The 16,940-nt window shown below is 33.9% G+C and overlaps 1 protein-coding gene across 3 annotated transcripts in view; it reads right to left on the reverse strand.

Moving 5' to 3' along the window:
• The window catches only part of SPATS2 (spermatogenesis associated serine rich 2), a 95,549-nt gene that overhangs the window by 44,753 nt on the left and 33,856 nt on the right, over positions 1 to 16,940 (reverse strand). For 2 of the 3 annotated variants that reach the window (XM_074374913.1, XM_074374915.1), the window contains exon 2: positions 1,886 to 2,154. In XM_074374913.1, the coding sequence (XP_074231014.1) occupies positions 1,886 to 1,910 (25 nt within the window). In that variant the 5' untranslated portion in view covers positions 1,911 to 2,154. Of the gene's footprint in view, positions 1 to 1,885; positions 2,155 to 10,492; positions 10,683 to 16,940 lie in introns of all 3 variants that reach the window. The other variant, XM_074374914.1, reaches the window with a different exon arrangement.

Raw genomic sequence — 16,940 nt, forward strand, 5'->3', positions numbered from 1 at the left:
ATCTGACTTCTGCTAGGTGTTGCCTAAAAGGTTTGGAGCAATCAATATTTGTAATTGAAGTTGACCTCAATTAAATTTAAGCCATACAAGTTTAACTTCACTAAATATGTCTTTAAATAAGAAATTTACAAGTATTACTGACAAAGGAAAATATGGAAACATGGTCTATTGTGGAATAAAAACATAACATTACAAAATGACACTTAGTAAATGAGTGTCACTAGAGAACAAAAACTATCATAGTATCTACCTTTTTAATGTGTTATAACTAAGTTGATAAAGTCAGTATAATTATTTGGATTAATAAAACCCAAAACAATGAAATTTTAAATATATAAATGAATAAATGCGATAGAATTTTATAAGTATTTTATATTTTTTTTGTTCAAGTATCAGTTATATATATAGATTTACTTCAGAGAATGTCCTAATGACACATAAGCTTTCTTTTGTTTCCAACTAAGTGTAAATCCAGGCTATGTTCAATTGAAATGTATTAGCACTTAATGCCTATGATGTGATCTAAAATTTATATTCATTTTATAGTAACTGGATACCAATTACAGAAAGCAATGATACTTTTTTATAGCTCTGGCAAAACATAGGCATGAAATAAACACTCTAGTTTTTAAAAGATCAAAGCAATATGCTGAAGTTAACTTTTTTAGGAAAAATTAAATGCTAAACTTTTTAGATGAAATTACTTTACTTTAAAGTCCAGAATCCTATTTTTACTACAGCATTTCTCACTTGCAGGAGGAAAACAGATACTCAGTATTTCAAACCTAACTTGGAAAAAGCAAACTGAATTATAATGACTAAGAAGAAACAAACTTGGATTATAAAAACTTTTCAGTTGGTAAACCTCATTCTGTAGAAGAGTTCAGCTTCTTTAGTAATCTAACCATTCCTTAGAACTCAGATTTTCTTTATACAGATTTATTATACAGTGTTCAAAACCACATGCAGCTCTGGTATGGTATTTTCTTATAACGAAGTTTTTAAATTGCCAAGTCAAAATTAAATTTAAAATCATTTCCTTCATATATAGCACATGAGACCTAGATCTGTAGCTTTGTTTTGTATTAAAGAACATTAACGTTAAATTGAAAATTAAACTGTTATGAGGTGGAAAAAATCCAGGATATCTATGATCATTCTTTTAACAAACATATTCCAGTTATGTGTAATATTTCTAGTGCTTTTTGTCCCTTGAAATTTCCGCAGCTATTCTCAGAAAGTTGAAAAAGTGATTTCATTTTTCTTTGTTGTCCTTTCCTTCTTATAACTATTCTTGGTATGTCTTGACTCTTTGCAACTTATATTTTACTTTATACAAAAAGCTAGAGTCATAATCCCAGAAGGAAAGCTTAAGAAGGAATCGACAACTGGAAGCATTTACTCTTAATACATTTCCTGTCTACAAAGAAACATCAACTCACAGGATATAGAATATCCTGTAGTAAGTTATCTCCTACCACACTCCCTGTAACATATGTTCACTCTCCAAAAATGGAGACTCTTTCAAGATGCATTTGGCTTTCCTGAAAGTATATTACAATCTAGTAAGTTTATAAGAGTAGAAAAGCAATTGTTATATGAATTAACTCCCAAACTGGTAACACAAAAAGCTATAATCTAACATCCACAAATACGTAGGTAGTTAAAAGCACAACAAGATAAAGTTATGAATGTTCTGGACTCTTCTAAAATTAACTGCAGTCACGACAAAAAGATGTTTTAACTATCAGTACTGGGTGAGGGGAAGTATACCACCATTCAGAACACATTAAGAGAACATTTTTTAAAACTACCTATAGATAGAAATGGTGATCATAACCCCACAACTATGCTTTTAACAATTTATGCCCACATGTACTCTTACCCTTCTGGTTCTGTTTCCTAGACATTTCACAGTTTCTTTAATCCCAGAGAATACAGAAGAAAAGTATCTCCGCCTTGTTTGGGTTCTGATTGTAGTTATCTCTGATTTAAAAGTAGGCAACAGAAGTCTGCAGTTGGAGGTGATAAATGTAAAATCCTGGTTATTTGAAATTCTGCTCACTAGCTGTCGATCTCTTTTCCTTCTCTTGTATCAACTTCTTGTCAGGAAATATCACTGCAGACATTCATGTCTCTTTTTCCAGGGAGATTCTGGAGGGAAAACACACACACACATTCACCATTACAGTAACAGCTACATATAAGAAATTTCTAAGAAATACCCACAGGCTTTATTTTGCACTTTTTCCTAAATGAAACTAGTTATTAAAAGTACTCCAGAAAAAACACAGTTGTAAAAAGTAGTATTTTGCTTCCTAAGAAACTTAAGTCTTAGAATCAAAACATCTTCTTAGTTTAGAAAAGCATGATTTTTTATTCTTCTTGTATCCATCTCAAAAATCTTATCCCCATCTCTGCATCACAAACTAATTACCTCTTATCACTCTCTAAGATCTCTCTCTCCACCTGCTCTTCTTGTCTAAATCAAGGGTCTTTTCTCTTCCTCTACAATTTCCTAGATCTAAGCCCTCCTCAGGTTTCCGAGCTCAAACACGGTTGCAAGAAACTTGGGGGTGGGGTGAGTGAGGAGAGCATAAAGGAAATTTAATTAAGAAAAATTGAAACATCAAAATTTAGATTAGTCAATACTGAAAGAAACTTTCATAAATTGCAAAGATACAAATGTTTTTTTCCCCACATTACTAAACATTTAAAAAATACATGTTCAAGATTTCTGGGTAAAGAAAGCATGAGGAGGACCACAGAACTCTTATACCTGGACACATGATAGAAAAAACATTTTACAAAATGCAACCAAAGAAGGAAATGAGAGTAACCTTATATGAAATACTCTCCAATGTGGAAGAAGGAAAATGAAAGGGATGAGTAAATAGTCCTGGGTAAGTTTTGTTTTTTTTTTTTTAAACCATCAAAAGTAAGAGAATCTACAAACCACTATGGGACCACAGGAAAAGCATGCTGAGTCTCTGGGGCTTAACATCTTCCAGCGAATTGAGCCATATTGGGAGAATCAGCCAAAGTCTATGGAAAGACATGGAATTTACCACTGGATAGAATAAGCCTGATAGAAAACACTTTATGAGATTATAGAAAAAAGGTGGAATTCAGATCACTAGAAATTATTAAACTCTTCAGTGGAAAGCCTTTCTCTACCTTCATGCCCTCAGCTTAAAGAAAAGAGGAAGAAAGCAACCATAAAAAACTAACCATAGCTGATGAGCAGGATTGCATTGGGACAGGTCCCAAATAAGGTGAGAAACACCAAGGATATCATATCCATATTCTGTCAAACAAAAGATGTAAACAGAACTGTCCATATAAAACATAAAGAAGATTAATAAAAATGACATAGCAACTGTCAAATATCCTATAATAAAAGAGAGACGAGAGAAGAAATTACCATGTAGCAAGAAAGAACCCAACCTGGAAAACAATGTAACCCCCCAAAACCAAAAGCAGATTCTCCCTTGAAGATTGATTTGAATACTTTAAATAAGAATTTAGATTCAATTTAAAAAAGCTAGGAAATAAAGGACAGAATGAATAAGAATAAATAGAATGAAAAGATGACTGCAAAGCTAAAGAAAAACTGAAAAACAAAACACCATCACAGATTCAATAACATGTCAGAAATAGCAAGAAATGGAACAGATGAAAATAGAATGAACAGAGAAAGTCTTTCAGAATAAAAATAAAAGAGATTAAAGCAATCAGAAGACAATATTAGAATATAAAATGATCCAATCTAAGGATAATTAGAATCAATATAATAGACTCAAAAAATACAGGAGTCAATAAAAGGAACAAAAAAAGCATTCAGAGCTAATATAAAGGAAACTCCCCTTGAAATAAAGAGATCTGAATCTGCTCAGTCCCCACCTCCAATCCATCAGAAGAAATCCTATCTATACTACCTTTTACATACACCAGAACTGGACCACTTTTAACCATCTCCACTGCTAACACCCTTGTCTAAGCCACAATCATTTCTCACCTACATTGCTACAGCAAGACTGTAGTAGTCTCTTAATTGGCATCCTTCTATTCTGCCACTCTCTGGCTGCTTTTAAAATTGTAGACAAATTATGTCCCAATCATGCTGTTTAAAGCCCTCCAGCAGCTCCTTGCTTCATTCAAAGCTAAAGCCAAATCCTTTACAGTGGCCTAAAAGGTCTTAGCTGCTCTTACACCCTGTCCCCATCCTCCCTTTATCTCTCTGACCTCATTTTCTGCTAATCTTCCCCTTAGGTACTTCACATCAGCCACACTGGCCTCTTCACTGTCCCTTTTATAACCTAGATACATTCTCACCTTAAGGCCTGTAAGGTGTTGCCTCTGCCAGAGATGTTCTTCCCCTGGATATCTACATGGACTACCTCCTCACCTCCTTCAGGTCTCTTCTCAAATATTACTTTCTCTGTGGTTATTCATGAGAAACTACTGAACTTGGGGTAAGAACAGTGAGAGTCTGTGGCATTATTACCTAAAGCTACTACCATCACCCCAAGGTCAGTGCGAAAGGTAGTTCTAGGTGGGTGAAAGCCATGAAAAGGCAGTAGCTTTACTGACAAGAGAGGGCTGACTTGATTTACAGCAAAGCACAGAAAAACCTCATACCCATCAGCATTGTCAGTAACAGTCTGCATTCTTGGTGGCAAACAAACAAGCAAGACCAAGGGGCCAGCTAGCCTGGGGTTGCTGTCATAGTGCAAGCAATGGACAGAAATCTAAAAAATAAATCTGGAAACAAAACTATAAGGGACCTTGATAAATGCTCTACACATTCACACTGGAGAGACTGGAGAGAGCCAACCAGGAGCCTGCATACAGAGGCAGAAAAGATACAACAGGGCCCAGTGGAAGGTAAGAGTAAGGGCAGACTTTTAAACTGTCTGAACTTTGAAGGAGCTTCCCCAACACTCACAAAGATTAGCAGGGAGTGGAAGCCTTACTGGCTCAAGGTGTTTATCACTATCTTTGACCAATCAGTAACTGACCATTAAGCAATGCAGATACAGGTATGACTTCAGGAAGCCAGACTTAAAAATTAAACAAATTAAAAACAAAAACTGAGCAGATATTAGCAGCTACACTCCAAGGAGAAAGATTCCACAGATTTAGTCCAGGCAAGTTACCTATAAAACAACAATAACAAAGCAACAACGCTCAAAAGGGGGGAAAGCATCAGAATCCAAAACTGTTACATTATATTATGTAAAATGTCCACAGTTTCAACAAAAATTTATGAGATGTAAAGATGCAAGAAAATGTGACCCAAACTCAGAAAGGAAAAAAGATCCCATGTGATTGAAAATGTCCCTGAGTAGGCCCAAAGCCAGACTCAGCAAACACAGATTTCAAAAGTCTGTGTTTTGCTTTTGCTCAAAGGCCTATGGAACAGTGTCAAGTGTACTGATATACATGAATTAGGAGTTGCAGCAGAAGTGAAGACGAAGGACAGAAACCATGACCAAACTGATTTAAAAAAATTAATATAGAGATTAAGAAGCTCAAGAAACCACAACTACAATAAACACAGAGATCCATACCTAGACATACAGTAAAACTGATGAAAGTCCCAAACAGAAAACGTTGGGAGTAGTAAGAAAAAACAACTCATCATTTACAGGGAAGCAAAGATATGACTAGTGGCTAACTTCTCATCAGAAACAAAGGAGGCCAGAAGGCAGTGAGATGATATATTCAAAATGCTGAAAGAAAATATTGTCAAGCAAGAATTCTTTATCCAGATTTCTAAACTGTCTTTCAAAATGAAGGTGAAACAAAGACATTTCCAAAGACTTAGAAAATCCACTGACACCAGAGGGTAACCTGAATCTACACAAAGAAACGAAAAGCAATGGGAAAAATAAATACATGGGTAAAAAGAATGTATTTTTTAATTTTATTCTCTTAAATTATTTAAAAGATAAGACTGTATAAAATAGTAATAATAACACTGTATTGTTGGGTTTATAACAAATACAGATATAATACATACAATAAAAACTGCACAAAGTAGGGGGAAAGAAAAGCTATTTTACAGAATTAAACTAGTATTAATCTAAAGTAGACTGCAATAAAGAGGCATTTTGCTATGCCCAGAGCAAGCACTAAGAAAATAACTCACCACCTGAAAGCCTTTGTATTTTAAATTATCTGCTTCTTTTTAATTGACTAATTAATTATTTCCACCTTGCCACTTGGCAGGTAGGTGTCGATTCCTTTTTACAGCATTAATGAACCCATTTCCCTTTTCCTCCATGTAATTAAGACTACGAGTTACAGATCACATTCTTAAATTGGCTTAGTGTACCACCAACTTGGTCTTTATTAAACAAAATATATGACATCAGGTATTTCCCCCTGAAAACAATGTTGAGTTTCTACTGAGTTATCCTGCAGTTGCTGTTATGAGAAGGATAACTGTCCTTTTTATTTTTCAGAGAAGAATCACCAACACTTATGGTATTTCATTCTTAATCTACTTAAAGTTTGGAGACATAAAGGACAGATGATTAAGAAAATAACTCAACAGTAAAAACAGAAGACAACAGCAAGACAAAATAATTTAAATTATACATTAAAAAAATCTAACACAAAATAAGGTAATAAAGGAGGAAGAAGGAAACAGAAAATACATGAGGCATACAAAAAATGAATACCAAAGCGGCAGAATGAAATCTAAAGATATAAAAATTACATTAAATATGAATGGACTAAAGATTCCACTCAAAAAGACAGAAACTGTCAGACTGGATGGAAAAGCAAGATCCAACCATATACTGTCTACAAGAGACACACTACAGATTCAGGTATGAAGAGACTGAAAGTAAAAGGATGAAAAAAGATGTGTCATACAAATAGTAACACTAAGAGAGCTTACTATCAGACAAAATAAACTTTAAAAAATTACTAGAGACAAAAAGACATATTATTATGATAAAAGGGTCAGGACATCCCTTTTCTGGAGGGAGGAAGCATATATCTCTGAGAATGAACATGAAGGAAATTTCTGAGGTGGAAAATGTTCTATATCTTGATCTGGGGGGGTAGTTAGTGAGTGCATATATATGTTAAAATTCACTGAGCTGTACTCTTAAAGTTTGTTCATTTTACTGTACATAGAATATAAATTAAAAATCAAAAAATTTTTTCTGTAAAAACTAGGGGAAAAAAACTCAAAGAATACTCTTGACTAAGCCACTCATTTGTACACAAGAAACCAGTCAAGCATTTTTCCCAAATGGGGACAAAATGTATATAATACCTCATTGTATTGATTAAATTAAAGCCTCAATGTGGGAAAACTAGTAATCAATAATGGACAGATATATTGAAAAGCAAATTAAATGATTAAATCTGGATGTTTTCTATTAATCTGTTGCTCCTTACTGAACAGTAGAGCAAATTCAAAATGGTCAGTCTGGGATTAGTGACTTCAGTGAGCTAGAGCTCAGAGCTAAAAAAACCAATGAACCAGATTCCATCTTCAGTTAGTTTTGCTCTAAAGAAGTCCATGGTCACAGACCACACCTCCAGTACCTGCTATGGAAACACATGGTGCTAGTTCCTAGATGCCCTGAGCCTAAGGGTACAGCTCAGTGACTCTCAAGGTAGGGAAATGGGAAGAGGATGGGCACATACAGTTTTAAAATCTATTACTTTGAGTTACTGCTATATGTTGTATTTATTTTTCATTTCAAATCACAACAAAAGTGGACATAAAGTTTTTCTATTTATCAGAATGGGAACATGGGTTAAAAAGGAATGAGAAAAAGAGAAAGTAGAATAGAGGTTACAAGAAGCTAGGAGTAAGGAGGAAAAGAAGAGTTATTAATGGGTACAAAGTTTTTGTTGGGGATGATAAAAAACTTCAAGGATAGATCGTAGTAATGGTTACACAACACTGTGAATGTATTTAATGCCACTGACTTGTATATTTATGAATGGTTAAAATACTAAATATTATGCTATATATATATTAATTTCAACTAGACTCAAATAGACAAAACAATCTTGAAAAAGAACAAAGTTGGAGGCCTCACACTTGTCAACTTCAAAACAGATTACAAAGCTACAGTAATCAAAATAGTGCAGTAATGGCATAAAGACTAACATTTAGACCAATGGAATAAAACAGGGGGCTCAGAAATAAACTCTCACATATACAGCCAAATGATTTTTGACAAGGGCACCAGGACCACTCAATGGGAAAAGAAGAGTCTCTCCAACAAATGATGTTGGGAAAACTGGATATCCACATGTGAAAGAATGAAGTTGAACCCTTCACTTACACCATATACAAAAATCAACTCAAAATAGATAAAAGCCCTAAACATAAGATCTAAAACTCCTAGAAGAAAACACAGAGGAAAAGCTTCATGACATTGAATTTGGCAATGATTTCTTGGATAAGACACCAAAAACACAGCAAAAAAGGGCAAAAATAGACGAATAGGACTATGTGAAAATCAAAAACTTCTGTACATCAAAGAAAATAATCAACAGAGTGAAAAGGCAATCTATGGAATGGGAGAAAAATATCTGTAAGTCACATTATAGGATAAGGGGTTAACATCCAGAATATATAAAGAACCCCAACAAGTTAACAACAGAAAAATTAATGACCCAATTTAAAAATGGACAAAGAACTTGAATAGACATTTCTCCAAAAAAGATATGCAAATTGTCAACAAACACACAAAAAGATGCTTACCATCACTCACCATCAGAGAAACACAAATCAAAATCACAATGAGGTATCACCTCATACTCATTAGGATGGCTGCTACCAGACAAACAGACAAACAAAACACCAAAACAAACCAACCAACCCCAGAAAATGTACTGTCAAGGATGTGGAGAAACTGGAACTCTTGTGTACTGTTGATGGGATATAAAGTTGTGCAGCTGCTATGGAAAACATAAAGGTTCCTCAAAAAATTAAAAATTGAACTATTGTATGATCCAGAAATCCCACCTCTGGGTATATATCCAAAAGAACTGAAAGTAGGCTATTGAAAAGATATCTGTACACCCATATTCACTGTAGCACTATTTATAAAAGACAAGAGGTGGAGACAACGGATGACCAGATAAACAAACTGTGGCATATACATATAACAGAATATTATTTGGCCTTTAAAAAGAAGGAAATCTTGACAAATGCCACAACATGAATGAATTTGAGGACATTACGTCAAATGAAGTGTCAGTCATAAAAGACAAATATTGTATGACTCCACTTACATGAGAAACAGAAACAGAATGGTGCCTATCAGGGGAAAGAAGGACAGGGAAATGGGATATTGTGATTTAATAGGTACAAACATACTCAGAGACATTGCAGGTTCAGTGCCAGATCACTACAATAAAATAAACATTGCAACAAAGCAAGTCACAGGAATTTTTTGGCTTCCCAGTGCATATACAAGTTGTTTACACTACACTGTAGTCTACTAAGTGTGCAATAATAGCATTATCTCTTCAAAAAATGTACATACTTTAATTTAAAAATACTTCATTGTTAACCATGATCTGACAACGCAGGGTTACCACAAACCTTCAGTTTGTTAAAAAAGAACAAAAACAAAAAGAAAAACAGTATCTGTGAAGTGCAATAAAGTGAAGCACAATTAAACAAAGTATGCCTATAATTTCAATATTGTTCTCTTGGAATAGGGAAGCCTGAGGAGAGGGAGAGAGACAGGGGAACAGCCAGTTGTGGAGCAGTCAGAACATATAACAACATTCACCAATTAAGTTTGCTGTCTTGTGTGGGCATGGTTTGCGGCACCCCAAAACAACTAGAATAGTAACATCAAAGATCACCGATCAAAGACCACTGTAACAAATATAGTAATACTGAAACAGTTTGAAATACTGCAAGAAATATCAAAATGTGATAGAGACACAAAGTGAGCAATATGTTGGAAAAATGGCACCAACAGACTTGCTTGACACAAGGTTGCTACAAACATTCAATTTGTAAAAAAATGCAATATCCATGAAGTGCAATAAAGCAAATCTCAATAAAACAAAAGGATGTCTGTAGAAAGTTTCAATTTTACAAGATGGAAAATTTCCACAGATCTGTTACACAACTACATAAATATACTTGACTACTGACCCACACATTTATAAATGATTAAGATGGTAAATTTTACATTATGTATTTTTTATCACAATAAAAATTTTTAATTTTTTTAAAATTTTCAGGAATACACTGATTTGGAAAAAAAGAAAGAAAAAGGGATGAGAAATATTAAACATGGATGGATTGGCATAAATCCATCACTACTCATGGAAAACCAAAACAAAACACATGCTCTACTGAGGTTAAGTACATCACTAGTATAGATGCAATGTGGTGAGTGGATAAGTGAGGGCTTTAGAGCCAGACTGCCTGGGTATCCATCCCAGTTCCACCACCTCCTAGCTGAATGACCAGAAGCAAGCTACTTACCTTCTCTGTGTCTCTGCTTCTTCATCTGTAAAATGCAAATAATGCTAGCATCTTCCCCACAGGGCTGTTGTATGATATAAGTGAGTTCATACAGATGTAGCACTTAGAAGAATGTCTGGCATTTATTGACAACCACTGGTTGATAAACACTGGTTGATATTAACTGCAATGAAAGATGTGTCTCCTAAAACTAAAAGGTTCCAAGAATCATACATAAGTTACTTAACAAAAATGAATGGAAACTATACCAAGACTATGAGTTACTAGCAATAGGTGATAATTTCAGGTACTGTTAGAACTTTAAAACAGCAATCCCATCTAATTTACATGATGTGTAGTTACGAAATCAGAATGGTTCAAAGTACTCAAGATATAGAGGGTATGATTTCCAAATCTTGGGGTGCATAACTTTTCACATTGGCATGCATTATAAGAACCTGACACACTAACAAATAAAAGGTAAATTAGGCTGTACATAAACATATTTGCAGTTATTTTAAATTTAAAATACAGATTGTTACAGAATCTACCTATCAGTAGAACCAGGGAAAAAGGGAGGATGGGTGAAGAAGGAAAAAAACATAAGAAAATTAAATCCTCATCTTCCATAATAGGATTGCCCCTAAAAAGATTAAGAAGTCAGTATAGCCATGCTACTCAGAAATATGGAGGTTAATGCCAGAAGAAATGTTTGTAATTACCCATGGAAAACTAGAATAGGGAATAGTAGGGGAGAGGGGAGAAGAAGCAAAGGACTGATTTTTTTTTAATTATTATAAGCCTTGTAATACTCTCTGACTTCTTATACCACATGCAGTCAGTCCTCCATATCTGGTTTCTGCATTCTCAGATTCAATCAACCAAGAAACAAAAATATTCAGAAAAAAAAAATCCAGAAAGTTCCAAAAAGCAAAACTTGATTTTTGCCACACACCAGCAACTATTTACATACCATTTACATTGTATTAGGTATTATAAGTAATCTAGAGATGATTTAAAATATACAAGAGGATATTTGTAGGTTATATGCAAATACTACACCATCTCATATAAGGGACTTTAGCATCCACAGATTTTGGTATCTGTGGCAGGTCCTGGAACTAATTCTCAGCAAATACTAAGGGAGGACTATGTGTATACTTAGATTAAAAAATATTTTGGCCTATTTTATGCAAATTAAAACTACTAAGACACTGTTTTTTACCTTCAGATTGACAAATGTCCCAAAGGATTATACACACTGGTAGTAAGGCTGTGGAAAAACAGGTACCTGTCTAAGTGAGAATGTCAATTTGTACAATACCTATGGTAAACAACTAGATAGTAGTTACCAAAATTAAAAATGCATATACTGACCTGAACAAGCAGTTCTCCAAGGAAGACACACAAATGATCAATAAGCACATGAAAAAAATGCTCAATATCACTAATTATCAGAGAAATGCAAATCAAAACTACAAGGAGGTATCACCTCACACCAGTCAGAATGGCCATCATTCAAAAATCCACAAATGACAAATGCTGGAGAGGCTGTAGAGAAAGGGGAACCCTCCTACACTGCCGGTGGGAATGCAGTTTGGTGCAGCCACTGTGGAAAACAGTATGGAGATTCCTCAAAAGACTAGGAATAGACTTACCATATGACCCAGGAATTCTGCTCCTGGGCTTATATCCAGAAGGAACCCTACTTCAGGATGACACCTGCACCCCAATGTTCATAGCAGCACTATTTACAATAGCCAAGACATGGAAAACAGCCTAAATGTCCATCAACAGGTGACTGGATAAAGAAGATGTGGTATATTTATACAATGGAATACTACTCAGCCATAAAAACCAACAACATAACACCATTTGCAGCAACATGGATGCTCCTCGAGAATGTCATTCTAAGTGAAATAAGCCAGAAAGAGAAAGAAAAATACCATATGAGATCACTCACATGTGGAATCTAAAAAAAAAAAAAGCATAAATACAGAACAGAAATAGACTCATAGACATAGAATACAAACTTGTGGTTACCAAGGGGGTGGAGGGTGGGAAGGGATAGACGGGATTTTAAAATTGTAGAATAGATAAACAGGATTATACTGTAAAGCACAAGGAAATATACACAAGATCTTATGGTAGCTCACAGAGAAAAAAATGTGACAATGAATATATATACATGTTCATATATAACTGAAAAATTGTGCTCTACACTGGAATTTGACACAACATTGTAAAATGATTATAAATCAATAAAAAATGTTAAAAAAGAAAAAGGTAAAAAAAAAATGCATATACTGGGGGGAAGGGTATAGCTCAGTGATAGAGCCTGTGCTTAGCATGCAGGAAGGAGGTACTGAATTCAATCACCAGTACCTCCATCAAACAAATAAATAGACAAATCTAATTTCCCACCCCCTAAAAATTAAACAACAAAAATGCATATACTATTTGACCTAGCAAGGCAATTTCTAGGAATTTGCCCTACAAGCATATTTACAAATGTCTGCACAGGTATGTCCAAAGTTATCAAATGTAACATTATTTATTAGAGCAAAAGATTGGAAACAATCTAACTGTCCATCAACAGGACATTAGTTTAATAAATTATGGTTTATTCATACAATGAAATAGTATGCAAATATTTTTGAGAAGAGAGAAAGCTCTTTTACATATTGATATGTAAACAGGTAGCCTGTTTTTCCACAGCCTTACTACCACTGTAGTAAGAAAAATACCATATAATACCGTTTATATGTGGAATCTTTAAAAAAAGACACAAATGAATTTATTTACAAAGCAGAAACAGATTCACTGACATAGAAAACAAACTTATGGTTACTGGGAGGTGGGGAAGGAGGTGAGAAGGGATAAATTGGGAGCTCAAGATTTGCAGATACTAACTACTATATATAAAATAAACAACAAGTTTCTACTGCATAGCACAGGGAACTACTATATTCAATATCTTATAGAAACCTATAATGAAAAAGAATATGAAAAGGAATATATGTATGTATATGTATGACTGAAATATTATGCTGTACATAGAAATTGACACAATATTGTAAACTGACTTCAATAAAAAAAGACTTTTCAATCTACCTTTTTATACTTTGGCATTAGAACCATACAGACATCTAATCTGTTCAAAATACTTGTAATACTTTTTTTTAAAAAGATCACTTCCCAGTAGATTAAATCAAAGCTGAAAAACATCAGTTGAATCTAAATACCATTTGTTGCAACTCAGAAACCCAATCAACAGGATGAAGAAATGTCAGTAAGAACTTACAAACACTAACTCTCTAGACCTGCAGAATAACAATCAAAAATAAGAAAGTGGAGGTGTTCCAAATAAAAGCACTTTCCCCTGACTTATAAAAGGTTTTGGTTGTGAGAAAGTAAAGAAGAGTTCTTATTCCACAATAACTCGGTTTGACAATAAATATTCTCAGTAGCTTTATAAAGGAATATGAATAAGGAGAAAGACCCAAAGTAATGCATTCATACATTCTAAAAAATAATTAGGAAGAAAAGAGATGACTTCCATAGGTCAAAAAGGTGAATATGAGACATTTCCATAAGTATGTTTTCTCAACAAATGTCTTTATTCATTAGCACTAACTTTCCAATTCATATGCCTTCCTAACTGAAAAACTCCCATAATTCTAAGAAATGATCACTATAAATTTTATTTTTGAAAATGAAACTTTCATTTAGAAAAATCAATAAATTCCCTTTTAAAAATATAAACCTTGAGTTGGAACAACACAGAATTGGAAATTGGAACAAAATAGAATTTCTGGAAATTTAAAATACATTCTGGGGGGTGGAGGGTGGGAAGGGATAGACTGGGATTTCAAAATTGTAGAATAGACTACACTGTATAGCATAGGGAAATATACACAAAATGTTATGATAACTCACAGAGAAAAAAATGTGACAATGAGTGTGTATATGTCCATGAATAACTGAAAAATTGTGCTGAACACTGGAATTTGACACAACATTGTAAAATGATTATAAATCAATAAAAAATGTTAAAAAAAATACATTCTAAGCAGAAAAATCAGAAACCACGTGATACCACAACTGTTTGATACTATTAAAAGACACAGGACCCTCTAAATTGCTTAACGTTAGTCACCAGTGGCAGCTGTAAGTGTGGGAGCAGAGGGGGCTCAAAGGAGCAAAGCAGGAATACATATATGTTTGTCTTCCTATTTCACTGCCAGCTGGGTGATAAGAGTTGTCTGTACCCTCCCCTTCATGCAGGTGGCTGTAACCCAAGTCCAATCAAGCCAAATTATCCTCATCTATATAAATTCTTCAATAAGGTTTTGAACAATACTGATCATTTCACCCCTACCCCACTCCACACATACAAAAAGGCCATTCCTTCCATCTCCCTGAAGCACAGATGCACAAGCAGCACAAGGGAATGGAGGCAGCTATGAGGCAAAAACAAAACAAGGCAATTAAGAGCAACTTTATTCACTGATTGTAATCCATAAAGGGAAATCCTATGCATATAGAAAAAGTGATTTCTAATACACCTGCTAACTTAAAAAATATTAATTGATCAATTAATAAGTATTTAAGATGAATCACTATGTGCCAATACTCAACACAAGCTAAAACATGGATAAACCTTAAGGACATTATGCTAAGTGAAATAAACCAGTCACAAAATACTGTATAATTCTACTTATATGAGGTACTTAGAGTAGTCAAATTCATAGGGACAGCCACCTACATGTGGAATCTAAAATATGATACAAGTGAACTTACTTACAAAACAGAAACAGACTCACAGACATAGAAAACAAATTTATGGTTACCAAAGGGGAAAGTGGGTGGCAGACGGCTAAATTAGGAGTTTGAGATTAGCAGATACAAACTACTATATATAACACAGTTAAATAACAAGGTCCTACTGTATAGCACAGGGAACTATATTCAATATTCTGTAATAAATCATAATGGAAAAGAACATGAAAAAATATATGTATACACATATATATAAATGAATCACTTCACTGTACACCAGAAACTAAAGTAACATTGTAAATCAATTTTTAAAGCAAGAAAACGTAAATAGTCCTATACCTATAAAAGTAACTGAGGTCATATTTTTAAATTCTTTCATAATGATAAGGATCTCATCCCTGATCTACTGCTGGTAGGAGTATAAATTGGTACAACTTCTTTGGAATACAGATATTATTTTGTAAAGTAGAACATTTATCAATCCTATGACACAGAAATTACATTCAGTGCCAAGAGAAATTCTTACTCATGGTACACCAGAAAACGTAGAATTCTTAACAATGAGAAATGGAAACAACCCAAATATCAACAGGAAATGAATAAATTGTGATGTATTCACTAAATGAAATACTGTATGGCAGAGAAAATGTGTCAACTACAACTACATGCAATAATACAGAAGAATCTTAGCAATATGATGTTAAGCATAAAATGAAAGAAATTTACAGATTACATATACATGACGTTCTTGTTTAAAAAATTAAATACAAGTAACACTAGACAATATATTATTTAGATACACATATACATCTAATAAAACTATTTTTTGAAAAGGTAATGGAAAGAGTAAAAAAAAAAAGAAAACTTAGGATAGTATTTACCTTGAAAGGCAAGAGGACATTAGAGGGGAGAACATATAATACTGTCTATATTCAATATTAAAATTCTTAGGTTAAATGGTGGGTTCATGAATATTCTATATAATATTTCTAAAAACCAAATACACAACATAAACAAAATGACAAAACAAATACATAACGAAGTTTTTTTAAAGGGCTGTTGAAGGATGTGGAATAACTGATTTCTACACATTACTAGTGGGAGTGTAAAAACTATTCAGTAGAATCTACTAAAGCTGAACATAAGCATATCCTATAACCAGGTGTCTCACTCCTATGTATATGCTCAACAAAATGCATGTATATATGCATGTATGTGAGACATGTAAGACATGTATAAGAATGTTTACAGCAGAATTATTTGTAAGAGGCCAAAACTAGAAATAAACCTAAACATCAATCAGTGACAGAATGGATGCATAAACTGTGGTATATTCACAGAGTAGAATACAATACACTGCAGTGAAAAAGAGTGAGATACTGACATAACATGAATCTATTTCAAAACCACTGCTAAGCAAACAATGTCTGGTTTCTTATCAGATTTCTTTAAAAGCAGTGATTCAAAGCCTTAGTGAGCCTTCAGTGATAGTACTCTAAAGCTTCTAATTTCATTCATTATTCAAGTAATATTCATTGAATACCTACTACATTCTAAGCCTTGTGGGAGCTTGATTGGGAGGGTGCTGTTTCAGATTCAGGGGAGAATTACAATATGTCAGAATGCAGGGGTTTAATGTGAGAGTGGAGATGGAAAAGTGGCAGCCAAACCCCTTACCTATTCAGCT

The sequence above is a fragment of the Camelus bactrianus genome, chromosome 12 (assembly GCF_048773025.1).
Source record: "Camelus bactrianus isolate YW-2024 breed Bactrian camel chromosome 12, ASM4877302v1, whole genome shotgun sequence".
Classification (NCBI taxonomy): domain Eukaryota; kingdom Metazoa; phylum Chordata; class Mammalia; order Artiodactyla; family Camelidae; genus Camelus; species Camelus bactrianus.